Source organism: the organism of the source record quoted next, unplaced genomic scaffold (assembly GCF_019419815.1).
Source record: "Pyrus x bretschneideri cultivar Hongxiangsu unplaced genomic scaffold, Pyrus_bretschneideri_v1 Contig85, whole genome shotgun sequence".
Lineage (NCBI taxonomy): Eukaryota > Viridiplantae > Streptophyta > Magnoliopsida > Rosales > Rosaceae > Pyrus > Pyrus x bretschneideri.
In genome coordinates, this window is record NW_025999826.1 from 750,921 (window position 1) to 772,331 (window position 21,411).

The 21,411-nt window shown below is 35.1% G+C and overlaps 1 protein-coding gene across 1 annotated transcript; it reads right to left on the reverse strand.

Annotated features, from left to right (window-relative positions):
• Nucleotides 1–9,709: 9,709 nt before the first annotated feature.
• LOC125473392 (V-type proton ATPase subunit a3-like) lies at nucleotides 9,710–19,840 on the reverse strand. The gene is made up of 18 exons (XM_048576121.1): nucleotides 19,512–19,840; nucleotides 18,324–18,368; nucleotides 17,791–17,910; nucleotides 17,604–17,711; nucleotides 16,163–16,273; nucleotides 15,893–16,066; nucleotides 15,145–15,282; nucleotides 14,621–14,728; nucleotides 14,374–14,481; nucleotides 14,078–14,226; nucleotides 13,386–13,539; nucleotides 12,318–12,478; nucleotides 12,018–12,224; nucleotides 11,625–11,808; nucleotides 11,454–11,537; nucleotides 11,164–11,357; nucleotides 10,528–10,587; nucleotides 9,710–10,241 (listed from the first exon to the last, which is right to left on the reverse strand). The coding sequence occupies exons 1-18, from the start codon at nucleotides 19,644–19,646 to the stop codon at nucleotides 10,037–10,039; spliced, it is 2,445 nt and encodes an 814-aa protein (XP_048432078.1). The 5' UTR covers nucleotides 19,647–19,840; the 3' UTR covers nucleotides 9,710–10,036.
• Nucleotides 19,841–21,411: the final 1,571 nt, after the last annotated feature.

Below are 21,411 nucleotides of genomic sequence, written 5' to 3' on the forward strand. Positions count from 1 at the left end.
TATTAATTTTGCACTCAAATAAAAAACATTGTTCATGAGATTTGGAGGGTTTTAAACATCTAAATGACCATGTAACCATATGTGTAAGATCCCACGTCGCCCAGGGGTGAAGATCATGTAAGCCTTATATGTATATTCTCATCTCTACCTAGCACAAGGCATTTTGAGAGCTCACTAGCTTCGAGTTCCATCGGAACTCCAAATTTAAGAGAGTTCTAGCGAGAGCATTCCCAAGATGGGTAACCCACTGGAAAGTTCTCGTGTGAGTTCCCAGCAAAACTGTAAGAGCGTGATCGGGGCCCAAAGCGTACAATATCGTGCTATGGTAGAATCGAGCCCGGGATGTGGTGGGGGCCCGAGCCAGAATGTGACAGGATGCAATTATGAGCGTTTATATATGCTTTCACATCTTTCAGACTTATACATTAATGATTATGAATTTTGTTTATTTTGAACTCCCTTAAAAATACTATTCATGAGGGTTTGTTTGGTTTTAAAAGTTCAAATGATCATGAGCCCATCCTCAAAGCATAAAGGGTGTGATTACGAGCGTTTGCATATTTTTTCACATTTTTCGCATTTGTAAATTAATTATTATAATTTTTTTAATGTGTTTGGTATTTTTAAATTACTTAATATTTTTATTTTTAATGTGTTTTATAATTTTTTAAGGGAATTTTTATTAGCACTCCAAAAATTTCATTCTACACTCCCTCATAAGTATTTTTTTCTTTCTAATAATAGAAAGTTCGGAATGCCAAATGAGAATTTTAAAGTGCTAATAACAATTCATTTTTTTAATCTCAATTGCCTATAGTATACTATAAAAATAAATAAATAAATAAATAAGACTTAAATTTAAAAAAAAAAAATATATATATATATATATATATATATAGAATAATAATTAATAAACAATATATACATATCCATCATATCTATTGTATTTTATAGTAATTTTTTAAGTAGTTTAAAAAATTAAAATCATCAAAATAACTTTTTCTTATCGTGTCGAAACAGATTATTCGCTTGTCACTATCTTGTAAACATGTTAAGGACTCATTATTAACGGGTTCTTATCGTGTAACCCGATAACAACTCGATTAGTTATCGTGTTGACCCGAAACCCATTATTTTTGTGCCGTTTACTTGTTGTGTTAATGGGTCGTGTAAGAAATTGTCAGATCTATATTATATAGATTATAGAGTATAGTTATTGCTTTAGCAACAACCTAAGTTGTCCCATATCAAGTCTGAAACTTTGGTTCTTGTCAGAATTTGTGAAACTTTATAGTATGTATAAAATAAAACCGTGGGTTAATATCAATTAAATTACTACTTTAACTTCCTAAGGTAGATAAAAATGCTAGTGAAAACAAAAGCATCACTAGAAATAAAAAAGGAGATCCTTTTATATCATTATTGTTGAATGAAAAAAAATCTCATGAATTATATGTTAAACACTCAAAATTGTAAGGTTAACAAACTAAAACAAATAATCCATGAAAGGCTTGGGACCAACGCTATGACATAAATGATACACGATATATGTGGTTCACCTCTCAAAATTGGACAACATCCACTTTAGTCTATATATAAATATTTGTGTTACAACCGAGTCGGCTTGGGAGTCCTCCCCAGATGGAAGGGTCCAACCCCTTTTCCATACATAAGGGCCTCTTTATATAGGCAAACCGACCTTCCTAATGGGTGGTCTCAAATAGAAGTGATGTGGCATCTTCTCATCCACTTAATTAATATCTAGATTAACAAATATCTAGTCTAATAAATATCTAGTCTTGGTCAATGTATCTTCATGTAGTGGTCGTCAGTAAAGGACTCGAGGAAGTGGTTATCCATGGAGCACCCTGCATGCCTAGCACCTTTGCCTAGCACTTTTGCCTAGCACATCTGCTTAGCACCATGGTCGTGGTCTCCGCCTAGCACCATCCTAGCACAACATGCTTAATTCTCAGCATTGCACAACGTGTCTAACACTTAGCCTTGACCTACTTCTCTCTTTGGGCATGACTTGGGCCTTCTCTTGGGTCTGCATCGTTTCTTGGGGCGAAAATGACCCTATTTTAAGATTATATAGTCCTAATAAGTTATGAACCAGAATAGAAGAGCTTGCCTCATCCATGAGTAAATACTTTGTAGTATTCTCATTAGACCATACATCTTTCTTTGCTGACTCGTACCCCCGGCCTTCAACCACCCAGAAGGGATTGTGAATGATTGATTTTTATCAATCTTTTTTACCTTGGTTCCGTAGTAAGAAAAATTAAGAAATAAACCATCAGAGTTGATTCATTCTCACTAACCATGAGATGATCATCTTAGGGTGTTTTCAGATGAGTCCATTTTCTTAAATTGAGCATCTGCTTATTTAGTCTGAAAGTGTACATTTCGGAGTACATCTTGGATAGGAACTTTTGAATCAGACGTAGTATTTTGAAACTTTTCGGCTCGGAATCGTTTCAATAGATTTGGTATCCATGGAGCTATACAACTCCAATAATTAATCTGATTTCGAAGTTTCTGAATTCAGCATGAAGTTACGAAATTCCAATATTTCATCTGTGAAATTGGAACTGATATTCATTTCCGAAACTTTTTAGATTGAAATGAAAGCATGTGTTTTCGATCTGATCCAGTCGAAAATCGGGCCTATACATAGTGCTTGAGTGGTAGTAGTCAAGCATTCCAATCTCATACGGTCATTTGTTTTGATATAAAAATAAGTTGTCTAAATTTGTTATTTGTACAAGGAAATAAACATTTTAAAGTGTCTGTAGACATGAGTCGCCAAGTTGATTAGAGCGATGTGCTTCTTTCTAGAACCAAGTTCAAATAAATTTCTTCTTAATTTATATACATTTGGTGTAAATATATCACATCGCTAATTTGGAAAAAAAAAAAAGGTTTATCATTAATGAAATTCATCTTTCTTCTTTTATCAAAAACATAAATGAGGAAATTAGAATCCCCTACACCTTTTTTTTATACTAAACATCTTTCCTTTTTTTTAAATTTGATTAGATACTTTGATCAATTGTCACCTCAGATTTTTTATTTATTTAATATATATATATATATTTAATTAAACTAACTAGCAACTAATTGTCTACAATTTAGATTTTTTTAGTTCGTGACATATTAGTATTAATTAATTTAACTAATCCCTCATTTTCAACAAAACAAAATATCGTTTCCGGATCCTCTTTGTGAGGATCTTAGCATCATATCTGTTCATCGTATATTGTGTAGTCAACATTCGTCGGATATTATTTGCGTTAATTTTAAATAAAAATTTTCAAAATAATTTATCGGCGCACTGTGTACGATGAATGATAGAATGTGAGGATCTGGATGGGATCCAAATCCGAATTTATTTTGGGGTGTTTTGATATAGGTGCGTAATTTTGAATTTTTTTAAATCAAACATTTATAGCTTTTAGATTTTTTTATCAAACATTCTTTACTAATTTTTAACTAGCATATACCCACACACAAAAAATGATTATTAACTAGCATATGCCCACACACTCAAAATGATTAGACAATTTTTTATTTTTGTTTTTAAAATGAGAAGGAGAGAGGGAGAGATCGTCGAAATGGGGATGAGCTTTTGTTTTTATTTTTATTTTTTTAATTAGAGATTTGTTAGATTCACATGTAGATTACGCTTTTAAAAAAAATTGTAAAATTTAGTTTATGCAAAATTACTTTATTGTCCATAATTTTATTTTGTGATAGAAGACAAAAATGTCTTTTTATCCTTTTTTTAATTGACAAAAAATGTTTCATTAATATGTAGTTTAGATAAAAAAAAATTACGATTTTTCATTTTAATTTACCAATTATTCACAAACTAATATCACAAAACTCCTAAAATTTGGTAGATATGTATTATGTTATAATAATTCATTTCAATTTTTCAAAAGAAGCTTTTAATTCCTAAAATAAGTCATTTAAAAATTCTAAAAAGACAGCAAACATCCTTTTAATATATAATTATGAGATGATATAGGCATGCACATATATATTAAATATAACGTACCAATAATTTGGTACATTATTGGTATATTATGTATCTTAATTTGGGTGCATATTAGTATTTTGGTAAGTTGATTTATCCTGATTTTGGTATGTACAAAGCTAATGGTATGTATGTGTAACAATAAGTAGGATATCTTTTTCATATTATTGGAATATGGACTCATATTTTACAAAAAAGGAAAATGAAAAAAAATTGGTGGTTCACGCTGCAATTGCAATGAATTGGTACGTTTGGTTACTATAATATGGGTACATTTGGTTTTATGGTACATTTTATTTCTTGGTACATTTGGTATTTAACCATATCAAAACTTATTAAGTTTATTTCAAATGTACCATAACTTTAATCATCAGTTTTTTTTTTTTTTTTTTTTTTTTTTTTTTTTTTGTATTTATACCTAAAATTTAAAAAAAAAAAAAATTAAAGAAGTTTTTGTGACACACCCCGACCCAGAAAGTCCACTTGGACCCTGAATCGAGCTGTGTTGGCCGACACCTGGAAGGTGACGAAGCCATAAAATGTGATAGTGCATAAAAAGTGAATAAATTTGAATCTAAAAGTGTCTAAGTACCAGAGTGCGCTACGAGTGGGAGCGAACCCATTTCACACGCGATGTCAGAGCATAAGTAAAGTGCAGTAATGTGGGTAAGAATCATACCCTCAAAAATATCCATCAATACTAAGATTCGCCATAGATTCTTGTCGATACAAACTCAGCAGCTAAAACCTGGAGGGCACCAAACAGAAGATGTGAGTAAGCAATAAAACCAAGCTTCCCAAAGTTACTACCTCTCAAAAAGTAATGCCCCTAAATGTAAAACCAATATCGTTTTCCATAAGACAATACAACATATATACATATATCCAAACCATACTCGGAAATGACCAAAACCACGGATTGCCATCACATCCACCATACATTAATAAGTAGGCCAAATGAACTAAATCAATATAAAGTGTTATATCAGTCAAAGTCAGCTAAAATGACATGTACAACTTATCCGTATCTCATCAATCATGGCTAGCATATAAGTCGGATTCACCTATAGTGACCTGTACGACTTATCCATATCTTATCAATCCTGGCTAGCACATAAGTCGAAGTCACCTATAGTGACCTGTACGACTTATCCATATCTCATCAATCCTGGCTAGCAAATAGCTCAATAAGTATACCTGCACACGAGTCGGAACCACCTAAAGTGGTCTGTACGACAGGACTGTGCTCCTACCTTGGATCCAAGGTCAGCGTAAGGTGCGGGAGGTGAACATCACGTGAAGGACTGTGCCCTGGCCACGGGCGGGAGCACTAACACCAAGGTGCAGGTTTATGAGCTCTCAATGCATCTCAATATAACATGTGCAACTCATGACAACCAGTACGACCGTATCGAAGTTGCCTAACTCATAACTGTAGTTATGCTATAACGCAATCGATTCAACTAGTACCATAAACTCACCTGAACTTACCTGGGTGTCCTGAGTTCACCTTTGCACTTGAAAGCATTCCCAATAATTATATGCAAGTAATATACATATGGATATATCATGATGCAATCTACTACTCAACCATGTCGTAGCATTTTCAATTATAAACAATATAGTGTGAAGTGTACAATCAATAACGTCCACTCCCAAACTACTTATTTTCAAGGATAATTATTCATGACAACCCAATTAACACTAATTTAACTAACTAATTCATAAAACTAAAACTTGCCTTAACAATTTCCTTCGCATTACTCAATTTCCCAAGCAAGGTTTTTGTCTCAAATATTTTATGGCTGCATCTAACGTCTCGTTAGACTGCCTACGTACCCTAAACAGGCATCAAGCCATTCGTAGTTCACATAGTACTTCAAGCATTCACAATAATTATATATGAAAGTAATATGCCTAATCAATTTAAAGGTGTCGATAGAACTCTCAATAATATGTACGATAAAAAGGAAAAGATGCACTCACCTGGAGTCCACGCTATGATTCTCTAGCGCACGCATCGAGGCGTCCTGAATGATTGGTCCCTGTGACCAATTATCAAATCACATCTCAGAACTCTTATCCATAGAATATGTAATTCACATAAAACACAACCTCAACGACATTCTAAAATAGTTTGAGACCCATTGACCACAAGTCAACCGTCGATCAAAGATCGACGGTAGGGTTTACAACTCTGTATAACCTGACCCGGAAGATCCGCATATCAGATTTCCAATCCGCAACTTCCAACGATCCACAATATGTTTCTAGAATAACATATTAAAATTTTATTACAATCCAACGGTCAGATCTTTGCCAATTGCCTAAAACAAGTGGCCGTGAACATTTATTTTACTAACTTACAAATCCAATTCGGGAAGATCCGTACATCGGATTCCCGATCCATAAATTCCTATGATCTTTAAATATTACGTATTATAATGTACCCAAGTTTGGTGACGATCCAACGGTCGGATCGTCGATTCACATTTTCATCAAGCAATGTATCGTAACGAATTTAGGTTCCAACGATCAACCTATGTCATTCAAATAACAAAACTGAATTCAAGACATTCGACATAGCCTAAAAATAGCATTGGCGGCCCACTGGCCACGCGCCGCTGCGGGTGGAGGTCGGCCGCCCCGACTCGCCGGAAAATCCAACTATTTCAAAAAATTCTCAAACTTCACAGAAATGAAGATCTCAGTGAGTGGAGCAACTTTCATACCTGCCACGAAGTCCAAAAGTGGACGGAAGATGATCAATTTTGCCCACGAAGCCGGCGGGTGCCTAAAACTTCTCGACGTCGATTCGTCGTCTACGGTGGTCCAACGGGGTCAAGGTTGGTTGGGTTTTGCTCCTGGGATGATGGGCTACAAAGTCCAAGTGGTGGCATCAGCCATTGCTTTGCCGATTTGCCGAAAAATCAAAAAGGGTGGCCGGAGCACCATTGATTTTCGTCAACTTTCGTGGCCTCAAACCTCCACATCCCATGTTAATCAAGGTGGTTCTTGGGTGGGTTTTGTAGAGGGGAATGAGAGCTTCAAGATGGTGGTGGTGGCATCGAAAAACTTTACCGGAGTTGGCCGGAATCGGCCTTGGAAAATGGGTGGTCGCGAGTGGGAAAACCCACGGGAAAAGCTGGGATTTTTTTTTTTTTCTTTCTTTCTTTCCTTTTTTTGATTGGGCTTCACCTTAAATAATCAATTTCTGATTGGGGATTTAATTTAATTAACACTAAACCTTGAATAATCAATTTCGAATGTCCGTAACTATACCGTTATAATCCGGACTCGCAAACGGCTTTCGCCTATGTGTTCACATCCACGAGTATTACGAGAATATGTTAAAAGAATAAGTCATACGTCTCTCTAGACGATGGTCAACAGAAGTCCAAGTCCTTACCTCTAGGGCAATTTCGTAAATTCACGCTTTTAAAATAAAATAAAAACGTAAAATTTGGAACGGGTTGTCACATTTTGGGAGAAAGTATTAGTGAGACTGAGTTCTACTCTCCTAATGTCCTCATTTTGAGGACCTATGAGGCCCAAATGTATTATTAGTCACAATATTACATTGGTTTAGATCCCTATGCTTAAAATATTTGATTACATTTGGACATCACATGTCCTCAAAATGAGAATATTAGGAGAGCATGACTGTAATGAGACTGATTCTAACACCATAACAAAAATAAACGTATTTAATTATCTCTTCATTTTATCTTCATCCAATAAATTCTATTGATCGTGTCGGCATTAAGAATTGGTCACATTTAACAGTCCACGTGTACAGATGTCAGTGGCATGCCAATTTTGCTCCCGGGCACCATGGCATGACTTTGACCAAAAAAACGCTTCTATTCATTGAGAAATCAACATCGTTTATAAATACATGTTTGCTCTTCTACACCTTCCACAAATCCACAAACTGACTTAAAAAGAAAGAAGGGATACTGAACTCGGTTGCCTTCACCTTCTCTCCCACCACCCTCTATTCTCAAATCTCTCCAACATTTCATTGCTCTTTTAAAAACCGTATGTAAAAATTCGAGGGAATTAAACGAATTTAACTTTTCTATCGAAGATCTCTATTTTAGTTTTCTCTAATATCTTATATCTGCATCCAAATTTAAAGTTTTTATTATTTCACTGTAAGTTGTACGTATTGCTCTTTTATAAGTCGTATGTGAGAATTGGAGGGGACTATACAAATTGAATTTCTCAATCGGAAATGCTTAATTTGTTTAGTTTCCTCCAATATCTTATGTTCGGCATGTAAACTGAAAGTTGCTAGTCTTTGTCTTTTTTTTTAAGTCATATGTAAGAATTGGAGGAGACTAAACATATTTAACTTCTTGACTAGAAGTCTTTAATTTGTTTAGTTTTCTCCAATATCTTATCTTCGATATCTAAATTAAAATTACTAATCTCTGTCCAAAGATCATACGTGATTGCTCTTTTAAAAAAAGTATGTAAAATTTGAAAGGGACTAAACAAATTTAGCATCTCAAGTATCTAAAACTGAAGTCCCCAGTTAAAAGTCAAGGTGGTTCGGTATGGGATACCAAACTGAAAGTAATATCCCGAATCCCAAACCGAAATCTTTCGGGACGGGAATTCGAAGACCAATCCTAAACCAAATTTTCAGGAATCCCGAAATATTTTCGGGATTTCGGGACAATCGGGAATCCCAAATTAAAATATGAAATTATGAATTATTTTTCAAATATATAATTCAAGAACACATTCATGAACTAGGTATGTCATTTCATTCACACTACCATTTAATCGAATATTGGCATGCTTGACTGTTTTTATCGGTCAAAATTCAAATTAATTAAACCCTTTTGGCAATCTGTTGAGAGACAAAAGAATCAAGTCTTCTGAAATCATCAACCATGACAACAATAATAATAAAATCCAAATGAATATCAAACTATACATGAAAAATATGCAAGGTGTAAAGCATTCCAGGTTGCAGAGCATGAATTAGAAACTACCAGCATCAATTATAAAAGAATAAGATGTAATATATATATATATATATATATATATATTTATACATATATATATAATAATTAATAATATATATTTTCGATTGGGGATGGGATTCCAAAAATATCGAGAAGCCAATCCCGAATCCCTTACCGAAATTTTGGGATTGCATTTGGATAGCATCCCGAAAATTTCAGGAATTTCGGTTTGGAAAATTTTTGGTTTGGGATCAAGATTTTTTCGGTTCAGTTCGGGATTTTCGGGAATTTTTTCCACCCTAGCTGAAAGTTGTACGTGAGTCCCGAAGAATACCAAATAAATCGGCATCTCTTAGTAGCTGCAATTTGTTTGGTTTCCTCCATCATCCTATTTTGCAACTTGAACAACTTTCTTTTTAGCATTTCTGAAGTGTTTTTTTTTTTCAGTTTGTTCACTTTCTATAATTTTTTTTCTTCCTCAAACTACTTTATCTGAATCACCTTCCCTTTCTGAAATGAATATCTTTTACTTTCGAAACTAAAAAGAAAGAATATTTTTTTACCTCTTACTTACAGGTTCATTAAAAATTTGACATCTACGAAATTCGAATTTAAAACCTCACTTAAGAAAAATATCACTAAACCGTTAAGCGGCATAACCGCACTCTGGATTACTCGAACAGCAAAATAATAATTTTGTTTTCCTTAATAATAATAAATATTAATAGAAAGATGACTGAATATCGTCATTAGTTTATTATTACACACGGCCGCAATTGCCATTGTATATTTAAACATGCTAACCTAATAACTGCTTATTCCTCCCAAGAACAAATAAATAAACATGCTAAACGGGGTTGATGCTCAATTCCAAAACCAACCGATAACTCCACATACAAGATTCATCAGTTGCTTTCTTTTTTGTACTGTTCGAATGAAAGAATCAACTCGCGTTCACACCTATTCACTCTCGACTCCATGGCTTATACACTGCCGAAGACTTCTTTTTACGGCATCACTCATCTTCGTCGTCAAGCAATGCAAACGAGTATGGATAGAACTTGTAACCATCCCCTTCATAAAACTTGTTCTGGAATTCCACCCAGTGAAGTCGAAGAGCATGAAGGAAAGCACTGAGAGTTTCCATCAGTAGTAAAACACCGACAGTGGCGCACACAAAGACGATGAGACCCACTATGAGTATAATCCAATTGTTGAACCTGTGAGACGTACAAAATAATATGTTTCATTTATTTCCTTTGCAGATGTCCAGTATGACTGCCTAATTTAATTCAACAATTCAAATCCTCGGTCACGACTTCTTGGGCGTAAGTAATAATCCAGATGAGCAACAGGAACAAATGGAAACGAACTCTGCTAAAACATTCATTTGGTGCTCATTGGCCTATTCTCTACATCCCAAGAATCGACAAAGAAGTTGAAATTGTGGCCAACTTTTTGACGGAGTATTAAATAAAAGCAGCATCACAAATGAGTAAAACATACCCCCAGGCCATTAGGAGAACCTTGTCGTAGAACACACTGGACAACTCTGAATGAGCAAGACTGTACAAAGTTCCAAAAGACAAATGCTCGACATTAGCACTTATTGCACAAATAGATAAAAAGGAATATCTGCAAATACAACTTATTGACCATATTCCATTCTGTCATGGCTGAAAGAAAACATGCTAATTTTTTTGTAGAAACCAACAGATTGACCAACTAATGTAATGAGGGATCTTATCAGCCAATGTCATTGTCACCAAGCGGAAAAAAAAAATTGTCTTCCCCATAAACAGTGAATAAGCTGTCCACTATTGACTTTTCTTACAAAACAATGACATGCGCATGGTTCAGTTCGGTGACATGTCAAAATCGACTTGTGCAAACAAACATGAGAAGCTAACAATCTACCACTGAATGCAAATTTTATTATTGCTTCAATTTTAAACTTTATGAAGCCAGAAAGTTCTTTTTTATTTCAAGACTTCCCGACATAGAATGCCAAAACTCATTGAAATCAATCAGTGCAAGCACGCACAACTGCAATAACAAATGCAGACATGAACTGGCATGTGCAGACAGAAAAATCAAATACACCAAGAGCCAAGAATGATAGTTCAAGTTCTCAGAAACTACCTTAAAGCCCATAGACGAAGGTATGAAGCTGTATTTGAGACTGCTCCAAGTACAAATTCTATTGTGTGTATCATTTGATGTACGAAAACTTCACTGAACTCAAACTCCTCATGACCATGGGCATCATGGTTTGAATTCACTTGCAAGCTCTCTTCGGTATCCTCAAGTAGAGCGTAGGACTGACCTTGATGCCGCTGAAATAACATCACCATCAGAAGATGAACTTATATGAATAAAAGGGAGCGGAGTGATGATCAAAAGGACTGTGGGTGAATGGATGTCAAACATACATCTTTATGTTGCTTCTTCAAAAGAAAAGGCTTTGGAAACAGCATCCATGGTACAGCAACAAAAGCCAACAATAATAGCACAAGCTGGTAAAAGAACAAACAACACATGAGGAATACTGACATTTTCTTTTAAAAGAAAATTTTAAAATAAGAAAAAAACAGTGATAGTACCTGCACTGTTTTCTGACCATTGAAAAGCTGATTTTCACCTAGCTCGTCTGTAGGACTTAGGAACATGTATATCATTACGTGGTAGAGATCAGCTTTTGAACCGGTCCACCACTTCATAACAATGAGAATGGACAAGTAGCCAAATAGACTGTTTAAAAATATCATCTGAGGTACAAACTGGAACCTGGGAAAATGAAGCAGCTGAATGAATACTAAGCTATAAGCAGGGTGAGACGCAGATTAAAGAAACAACTAATGACGCGACTGTAGATGGAAGAATTCACAGTACATGTGAATTATTCATATCTACAGTGAATGTATTTTCTGCCTTTGGAGGTAAAAATGAAACCTCCACTGAAAACTAAGATAACAAAATAAAGATTCACAACTTACCAAACATTCAAATTACTTCGAAAGAACCTGGCATTGAAATAACTTATCATAATTCCTAGGTTCATCTGGACCACACCAATAATAATTGACATTTTCATCTTCAATGAGTTTAGGAATGGGAGCTCACTGCGGGATCCATGCCATACAGGATCCAGGCCAAATGGATAAGTAGGACGCACCTTAACCAAGCCCGCTGTAGTAGCGTCTCTGCAATTGAAGTATTTCAATTAACTATTACAAACAATTCAAAGTGAGGATGCAGAAGAGAAGGATATACATCTTCAAAGTCTAAGCATATACCTGCAAGAAAGATCACGGCATGCATACGCTGAGGGACCAAACAGTTCAAACGGGACAGAGAAGAACTCATTATAGATAACACCTGTGTAGATTGAGAAAATTGCCATCAACAAAATAACGTAACGACCACCAAAGGCCATCTCCATGATGTCTCCAAGCTTCTGTAAAACCATAAAAATATATAATTAGATTCTTAGATGAAGACAAAAATGGATTAGGAAAAAAACTGCTTCCCAAATATAAGTCAAATAACCAAATGTGACCGGAAAAGGCCCAGCATCCACATACTAAGTTACTAACAGAAACTATGATCTCCATCTCCTTTGAATGTTGAGTAACAAAGTGAAAAGAGGATAGTAATCACAACAAATGAATTCAGGGCATGTTTACTTGCAAGGAAGCAAGGAATGAGGGTGATTCCCATACCCATTGCTTCACATACCCAATCAAGTAAACATGCTATCATTATACAGAGGCAGTATCGTCATAAAGAAGCAGGACCCCAGAATTTGCAGTTTTAAGGGAATTACGACTTTCTATGAAGCTCGTGCAACAGACAATATCAGATATTTAAAGGTCGATAAATCAAATCCTTATAACCTGGAATAGTTCCTTACTCCTCACAACACTAGAGGTAAAAGACACAATCTGTCAGTCCTGAAACTTATTAAACAATCACAACTTCCTGACAGGGGGAGAGGGAAGAAAACGAGGGGAAAAAAAAGAATGGCATAGTGAAATATCATTTGACAACTGGTAACATAGTGGGGGCAATAAGCAACATACAGTTGGTGTCACAATGGTCCTGCTTCACATTTTTCTTTAGATGAGATATAATCATAATAACATCTAACAAAAAAATGAATCAAATTGATCCACATTTTTTAAATTTTATTAACCTAATATAATGGAACAGCCAACTACCATGAATACAGTAAGGGAATACATCAATCTTTGATCCTATACTTTGGTACAAAAAAATAAGTAAATGACCTACAATGCAAAAAGATTATTGTTGAGATCGAATTTATCAGCATATTAAGTGATTGAAAAGCTTGGTAGCAATACCTGACTGGAAAGCTTCTTTTCCCTGCCTATTAAATATAAGGTCGCAAGTAACAAACATATTCCATGCCCCCAATCACCAAACATGACAGCAAAAAGAAATGGGAATGTCACAATGGTATATACAGCAGGATTTGCTTCTTGATACTTAGCCACCCTGCAGTTACATTAAGGCAAAACATTTTATAATCTCGTGTATATTTCTGTTGGAAACAATAAATTATCGGCACAATTTGTGATTTCAAATTCTAAGATTCAATTTTTAACGAGAAAGATTAACTGCAGGTAAATGTGGGGTTTGATTTCTTACTACAACCACTTATTAATGTTTCATTGATTTCAAACAACGGTCTTCATTAATGGCTAAATTAGATATTACATTAAGAATTAAATCATTCATTTTTACCATATATTACCTGGCAGAACAAGTTACTAACTAGCTCGCCTGTTAATGGTACTATAAATGGCAGATTAAAACAACCACAACGGAAATCAACAACATAAAGTGCATGGAAACTTTCAGTATCTAGCCCTGGCACCTTACTAAGGAAATTCCAGAAATGACAGTGGTTAAGGACATAACTGACTCAATTTCTTTTCTTTTTCTTCATTAAAAAAAAAATCAAGTAAAATACTTATCTATTCCAATTATCTATAAAGGAGCACAGAAGAGAAGATATTGCAGTGGAACTCACCCGTATGCATCAACAATTTCTTGAAAAGAAGAAGTGAATTTGTTTGTACGGAAATAGGTAGGTGGTGCCTCCTTAGTATGCAAAACCTGGAAAATACCTCCAACTTGTGAGTTAGAGTCAAATGCTGCCCGCTGCAATGCATCCTGGATCTGCAAAGACACATTGAAACAAAGAAAGTCAATAACATATTTGACTTGTACTATTGTACATCACTGTTTGGTGTTCACAACTTCTGATTTGAACTGGGTATAAAATGATTCATCATCCTATGGAGAAATGTCTGTAATAAAGGATACCTGTTTTGATGCAAAAACAGGACTCCACCCTTCAGCCACAAGACATTTTTTTGTTACATCAAGGCTGAGCATGTTAAGATGGTGGTATATGGATTTCTCCTTCCTCACCTTCATAAGTACAAAGAAACGTTGTAAATAGCTTGACATTGGCAATACACTCAAACACCATATGTTTTGAGTTAGTCTTAGTCATATCTCCCCATATATAATGAACGAACTTCATTAAATAAAATAATTCCAAACCTACCAAAAGGTTCCACTGCTCAAAATGCTCGCCAATAGTCTGTAGCAAACGTCCCCGAAGCAACACTCCAACATCTATGGTGGTCTTTAGCTCTGAAAGTCTTCCCGAAACCTGAAGTTGAGGATTATATATTGTCAGTGAGAAAAAAAAAAAAAAAAAAAACCAACATCGTCAAAATGGGATCAGTGGAAATCAAGGCCCGGCAGGTAACTTCAAAACATGTAGATGATCAGCACCCTAGAATATGGACGGACTGCTAACGACTACAAAAGGCTAACTTGGATTTCTACTTAAGCTTGGACTTGCACTTAAGCATGGGGGTTATACAAATAAATAGTTTAAGTATGATTGATATTAACATTGGAATTACTTCATGCTGGAAAAAAAAAAATGATACTATGATCGAACAAAACTGCAAATGGCTACAGTTTTTTTTATTTGTTTACTTTTTTACTTCTACGGACATGAAACACGATAAATGATAGAGAAGAAAAAAAAGAAGCTATAAACAAAGAAAATATACATACCTCAGTAATCATCTGAGATTGTCTACCTAGGTCCTCAGGGAAAGAGTATCGATTAGCTCCAAAGGCATCACATATTTTAAGGATTTTGCTCTTTGCTCTTTCTCCAGAGTAGAATACCACAAAAACATTTTTCTCAACCTGCATATAGATCATCATTCATAGTCAAAGACAAAGTGTGCAATAACAACGAAAAACCAGATGGCCAAACTAACAGTTCCATATTATAAAATAAATTATCCATTTCTCTAGTATTCATACAAGGTTTGCATAGCATTTAAGCTCATAAGTGCTTCTTCTGGAAGAAGCACATCGAGATTTTTAACAAAATCCAAGATCTTTCACAACCTATAAGCACTTCTAACATTTTTGCTGAACATTGTCAAAGTGCTTTTGGTTATTTGAAACCACTAATAGCCATTCTTAAAGAACATCCAAACAGGCCAACCTCTCCCCCACAATTCCTGCACCCCCAAGATCCTTATGGACTGTTTGGTTAAAAACCATAGGAATAACTTTTTAACATGTAATGGAAGAGGTGGAGGTTGTTAAATAACTAACCTATTTATTGGACTTCTTTGTTGAAACATATACAGTTTACTGTTATTCATCTTATCAGTTTTGATGGGCTTCTAGTCCATCTTTTTTTTGTGACCTTGAATTATAAAGAGGAAAAGATACCACAAGAGCAAAAGCAACTTCCTCTCATCTTTCCAAGAACATAAAAATGCAGGAAATGACATGCCAATACCTTCTCTCCTGAGACAGGGTCAGTCACGGGATTCTCAACAACAGTCTGCCTCAGAAAAACGTTACCCCTAGTAGCTCGAAATAGAATCCTCTCAAATGCCAAACATTTTTCCCTAGGAACAAGACCAGTGAGAAATCCCAACTTAACTTGCTTTGATGGATCCGTTGATGTTTCCTTCACAACAGCCAAACAAAAAGAATTGGGTTCAGCAACAGGAAGAGGACTGTGGTTAATCAAAATACAATAAAAATCCAAAATTGAAATCTGTACTTGCTCCAATAATAAAGGCGTGTCCAGGGATTCGTCACTGATATCACGGGATTCATTTTCTCTCTGCTGCGACACGGCACTGCTTTGAGCTGAGTGAAAAAACTCACCAGCCTGACAGGAAGAGATTTTTCAGTCACATAAGAGCTTATTAAAGTAAACTAAACTTCAAAAGAGAGACACGAGACCAAATGAGTAAACTCTATCCAACTTCTAGTTCATCGGCAGATCAAATTGATAATTGCTTCTCTGTTAGTGATATTAGAAAACGTCCAATGAGAATCCAAGATTCAGAACTCTCTGAACTACTTAAGTTTATACGTCACATAAGGGTAGACAAACATATTTTACCACTTCAGCTCATTTAATGAAATCACCTGTATTACTATATGTGTAATCTTATGATGCTTGCATGAACCTTTAATCTCAATAATCTAACCAGAGCTTTTGCTCATGCCTATTTAAGGTAATTTGGATGGTCACTCCAGCTGTTGGCTGAATTTCAGTTTTCAAGTCCTTTCTGTTTTAATATCTTCTACATATTTATTTGAAGAAAAAAAAATTCGAATAAATCTCTATCCGATTCCTGTTTACTAGATTGAACAGTTGCTTAGATAAGATATGAAAAATGCAACATTTAATCTCCAGAGGTAAGGGAGCTACTTCAATAGACTATCTTTGCATGTGCAAGTGCAACAGAGCAAAAATGAATCCAACATCTTTTTTAAGAGCTCTGTGGCTTGAGAAATTTAGAGTTTTTCCCGTCTTTATTTGGGGTATATTGGCTGCTTCCTGAGACAGTCTGCAGCCTTGTTTTGGGGTGGCATGGCAGGTTTTTTAAAAGGTCAACTACAGCTCTTAGGCACTTACCTTTTTTTTTTTTTGTTGGTCTTTGTAGTTGTAGAGAAAAATTATAGTGTTCCAAAGTGAAAAACTTTGCATCACAAAGATCTAAGCTTGTGTAGTAGCTATCTGAATGAATAAAACTCCTCAAACCTCTTTTTAATCTTCACTCACAGTTTCTGTTTTCTTTTCATTTTCAGTATTATACGCATACAGCTTTTGTACACGGATAGAACTGTCTTGGAAACTTATGTTACTTCTAAAAAAATTGTTCCAACAAGTTAGAATCTTCAAGCAACAAGGAATTACAATATTACTAAAGATACTTTTCATTGCTTGAACTGCATAATCCATTTCTATCAATGGTTCAAAAAACAATATGGATAATTATATCCCTTTTCTCCTTGTGCAAAAACAAAAGCTCATCATACTATTTTTTACCCTTTCCTTCACGATAGATTCCCATGAATGATATTAATAATACTTATGAGCTTAGTGTAATCAGCGGATAGTATATGATCTGATACCTAATAATGCATACTGCGTGGTCATAGAGATGCTAAGATCATTTTTGGCGACGAAAACAAAAAAGGGTCATTACCTTTTCCAGAACAAGCTTATATTCTAAGAGTTCATTATATGAACGTTGCAACTTTTCATCATTCGAATTTATTTCAATCAGCTCTGCCTCAAGTTCACCAAGTTTCACCTAGCATACACACAAAAGTGAATTTGTTAGAAAATGCAATACTAAACATCTTTGCTATACACCAAACACCTTATTATACCTCAAGGTCATCCACATTGACGTCAACTTGTCTTGCAGACTTTGAAGGAGGTAAATCTGCCCTTAACATTTGCTCCTTAAAGAAACGTAATTTGCGTGCCATCTCAGCACTTCTTTTAATCTTCATAGAAAAATGAAATAGTAAATTTACAAACCAAATACTCATTTGAAGACATAATATTTACGTACTTAAACAATTATGAAGAGCATAGATGAGATATTCTGTATCTATCTTACAATCAAGATAGCCAGTAAAAATTACATGACTCTTCTTTGTTTGGCAACAACCTAGAACAGTTCACAAGGACAACTAATCATAAGTACAGCTCTAAAGGTATGCGTCAAAATTGGAAAACCTCCAAGACAACATAAACTATTGGAAAGCAATTTAAACTATAGGCTTTCCCTCCTTTCCTGCTAATCCTTAATAACTCAATTTTGATGAGACGGTTTATTTAGGAGAAGTATCATATCCACGACCAAACAAAATGAATAACATGCCGCTGGTCAGCAAGCTAAGAAACATAAACACACCTGAGCAGCATATGTCCTTTGAAATGGGCTCTTATCTGAATTGAGCTGGAAGAGTGATTCATAAAAATATTAGTAACAAAAAAAACTTGAAAAAAATTATGAAAGCAGCACAACAGTGACTAGATTAAGGATGACCACCAACAGAGCTAGCATATTGCTTCAACATGATTGCAAGTTGTGCAGCATCAAGACCATCAGGTCACCCAATTTCGAACATTAGTTCTCAACAATTTTGTAAGAGTTATTAACAGAGTAAAAAGTATTCAAACCTCCATCAATTATAGGATAGGTGAAGCCCTTGTGTGATCCTCATTTATTTTCTAATCCGCTTACCCGTAAATCTTTTCTTCATTTAAGCATGATATCGACCTTTTCACAGTTCACCTTCAACTTCAGTTCTTTAATCTTAAACAGAACATTGTACATTCTGGAATAGAAATCATGAAATAACTTGCTTCTTGTTTCCATACATATAATTTGCCTATAGCTTAGACGAAAGAGATCTGAATAAATCTCAACTCACCACCGCAATCATAACTTTTACTGATCAATCCCTCAATAGAGAGCTACCATGTTCACCACCCACCCATACACTACACTACCACTCTATGGTGAGCAAAATAATACCAAAAGTTTCGACCCGCTGCTTTTGGTTGCTCCCGCTACTTATATCTTTCTAATTTGATTTATGACTCGTGACTTGTGTTAGTCTGCTATTTGAAGCTCTTTAGCTATATTTAGTAAACAACATGTCCATTTTAATGGCGCTACAAATTTCCAAGACGCCAAAATCTGACAGTGCCATGGTCGCGTATCAGGCGCTTGCGAAGCTAAATGCTCCGATAATCAATTGTCCTTTCTCGGGAGACCAAATTATGTAATTGGTAATGAACCAATTGATCACCACATCAATTTGCAGATTAATTGAGCTCCTTAAAATCTATAGAATCAAACACCACTCACTAACCAGGCAATTCAATCTCATACACAAAAACAAAACCCCAAATTCGCAAAAGAAACGCACTTCCGCAAATCGAATCCAAACCAATGAACAATTCCAATCGGAAACAGTGCCAAGTTAGGGTTTTTACTGTTTCTCCGCAGCAAAAAAACCAATCGAAAAAGAAGAAGAAACCATAATTGAAACAGAAAAATGGGAATCAGCGAGGGAGAGAGTAAAAGGCGTACGTCTTTGAACTGGAGGAGGCCGAGGTCGCCGAGATAAGAGACGGTGAGGTGAGCGGACTCAATGGGGATGATGATCTGGACGAGCTGCATGGGCTCCGACCTGAACAGATCCATCGGAGGACAGCACTCTCCCATTCTCTCTCTCTCTCTCCTCTTTCCTCTCTCTCGATGGTGTGTTCCGTGTCCGTGTACGTGTAAACGTGCGACTGCAGACAGTCGGAAAAACAGAGAGAGAGATGGAAGAGAAAAATAATAATTCACTTAGCTGATTGCTTTGGTTTCTCTCCCTCTCTCTCCCCTTCGCGCTGCGCCACAAAAGATCTCCCACGTCACCAGGTCCCCTCTCCCTCCTTTTAACTTTTACTGTTGGGGAGGGTTTTGTAGGAAGTTTCTTGAGCTTTTGCAACTTTTTGTCGCTTTCCAGTACTTTTTTTTTTTTTTTTTTAACAATAGATTTTGTTAGGTTACTTATCGATGATGTTTGAATCTACACCGTTATGCAATAGCTCAAAGTCTTTTCGCTGCTATGGTAGAGAGCCACTTACGTCGCTTTCCAATTCTTATTTGGCTTGTTTTATTAACAGCATCCAAACCTAAATTTTTCAAGAACCATTTTAATCTAAAATATTTAAATTCTTAGAAAAGTTGAAAATTCCACTAAACTGACTTTATGAAATTTTATTTATAGAATTCTTGGATGAATTTTAATTTAAATAATATTGTTAATTGTTTTAGCCGTTGGATTTAATTGTGGGACGTTGATTTGAATTTAGGCTAAACTTTCTTGTGGGCCAGTCTTTTAATCCTAGCCTAAATTCTGGGTTAAATTTCTCCAAATTTTGGATTTTAACCCAAAACTTATTTTAGGCATAACCATTGGAAAATGATTGAGTTAGTTTAAAACCTAAATTTTAAGTTTTAACCCAATAGTTAGAGATAATCTTAGAGCATGTTCAAAGGGAGTCAAAAAGTTCACATCCTTAATAATAATACCATTAGTATTTTCCAACCGAAATATCAATTCTTATATGGCTTGATGTGGATTGTCAAATCTATTATTAGTTATTAATAAATAATTTTCATCATTTTTATTATTTGTTTATACAATGAACGAAGCAACAATATCCCATTCATTGTTGGAATCCCAAAGGAAATAAATCTCTCAAGCCAACTTAGACATCAAAGAAGAAGATTGCTTTCCCATTCAACTTTGAAGATTGTTTTCCTATTCCACCTTGTCGATCCATTTGCTATTTGGTTTTGAAGAACAATATTATTTAGGCAACTGCAAGCTACACCTCTCTGGGTTACATCCATCCCAAAAAGCTAGGAGCCCTAACTAACATCGCATTAGTGTTGGTCTAACTTCGTTTGTCTTTTTTTTTTTTTGTGTACGTAGATTTTCATCAATTCACGCCGGAATAAAAATATGCTCCCACATTTTGGTTCTTTTTTAATGAAGTAAAAACTTCTCAATCACTTAACACATCATAGATTCCATCGAGATGGGGAAAGAACAATTAAAAATTGTCCAGCCGCCCAATATTTGTTCCTAATTTCAATTCAAAATCTTAATTAAGAAACGCCAAGAAAAATAAATAATATGGCTGTCAAAGGCAGCAATCACGTGAGCTTATTCAAAACAACCAATGTTGTATATTTTTTTTTATATTTTATGGAACTAATCAAATAAAGACAACATATTAGTTCATTAAGTTTGTCTTTTTGTTTTTTTTTAAAACAAACAATATTATCTATATTAAAAAGCTGGGGATTGGACTAAACCTCACAATGAGCTACAAATAATGTAATTCAAATTTATCTTTGCACAAGAATCAAATCCAAGACCTCTCGATTACAAGCGAAGAAGAATACGATTAGACCGTAATACCAAGTGACA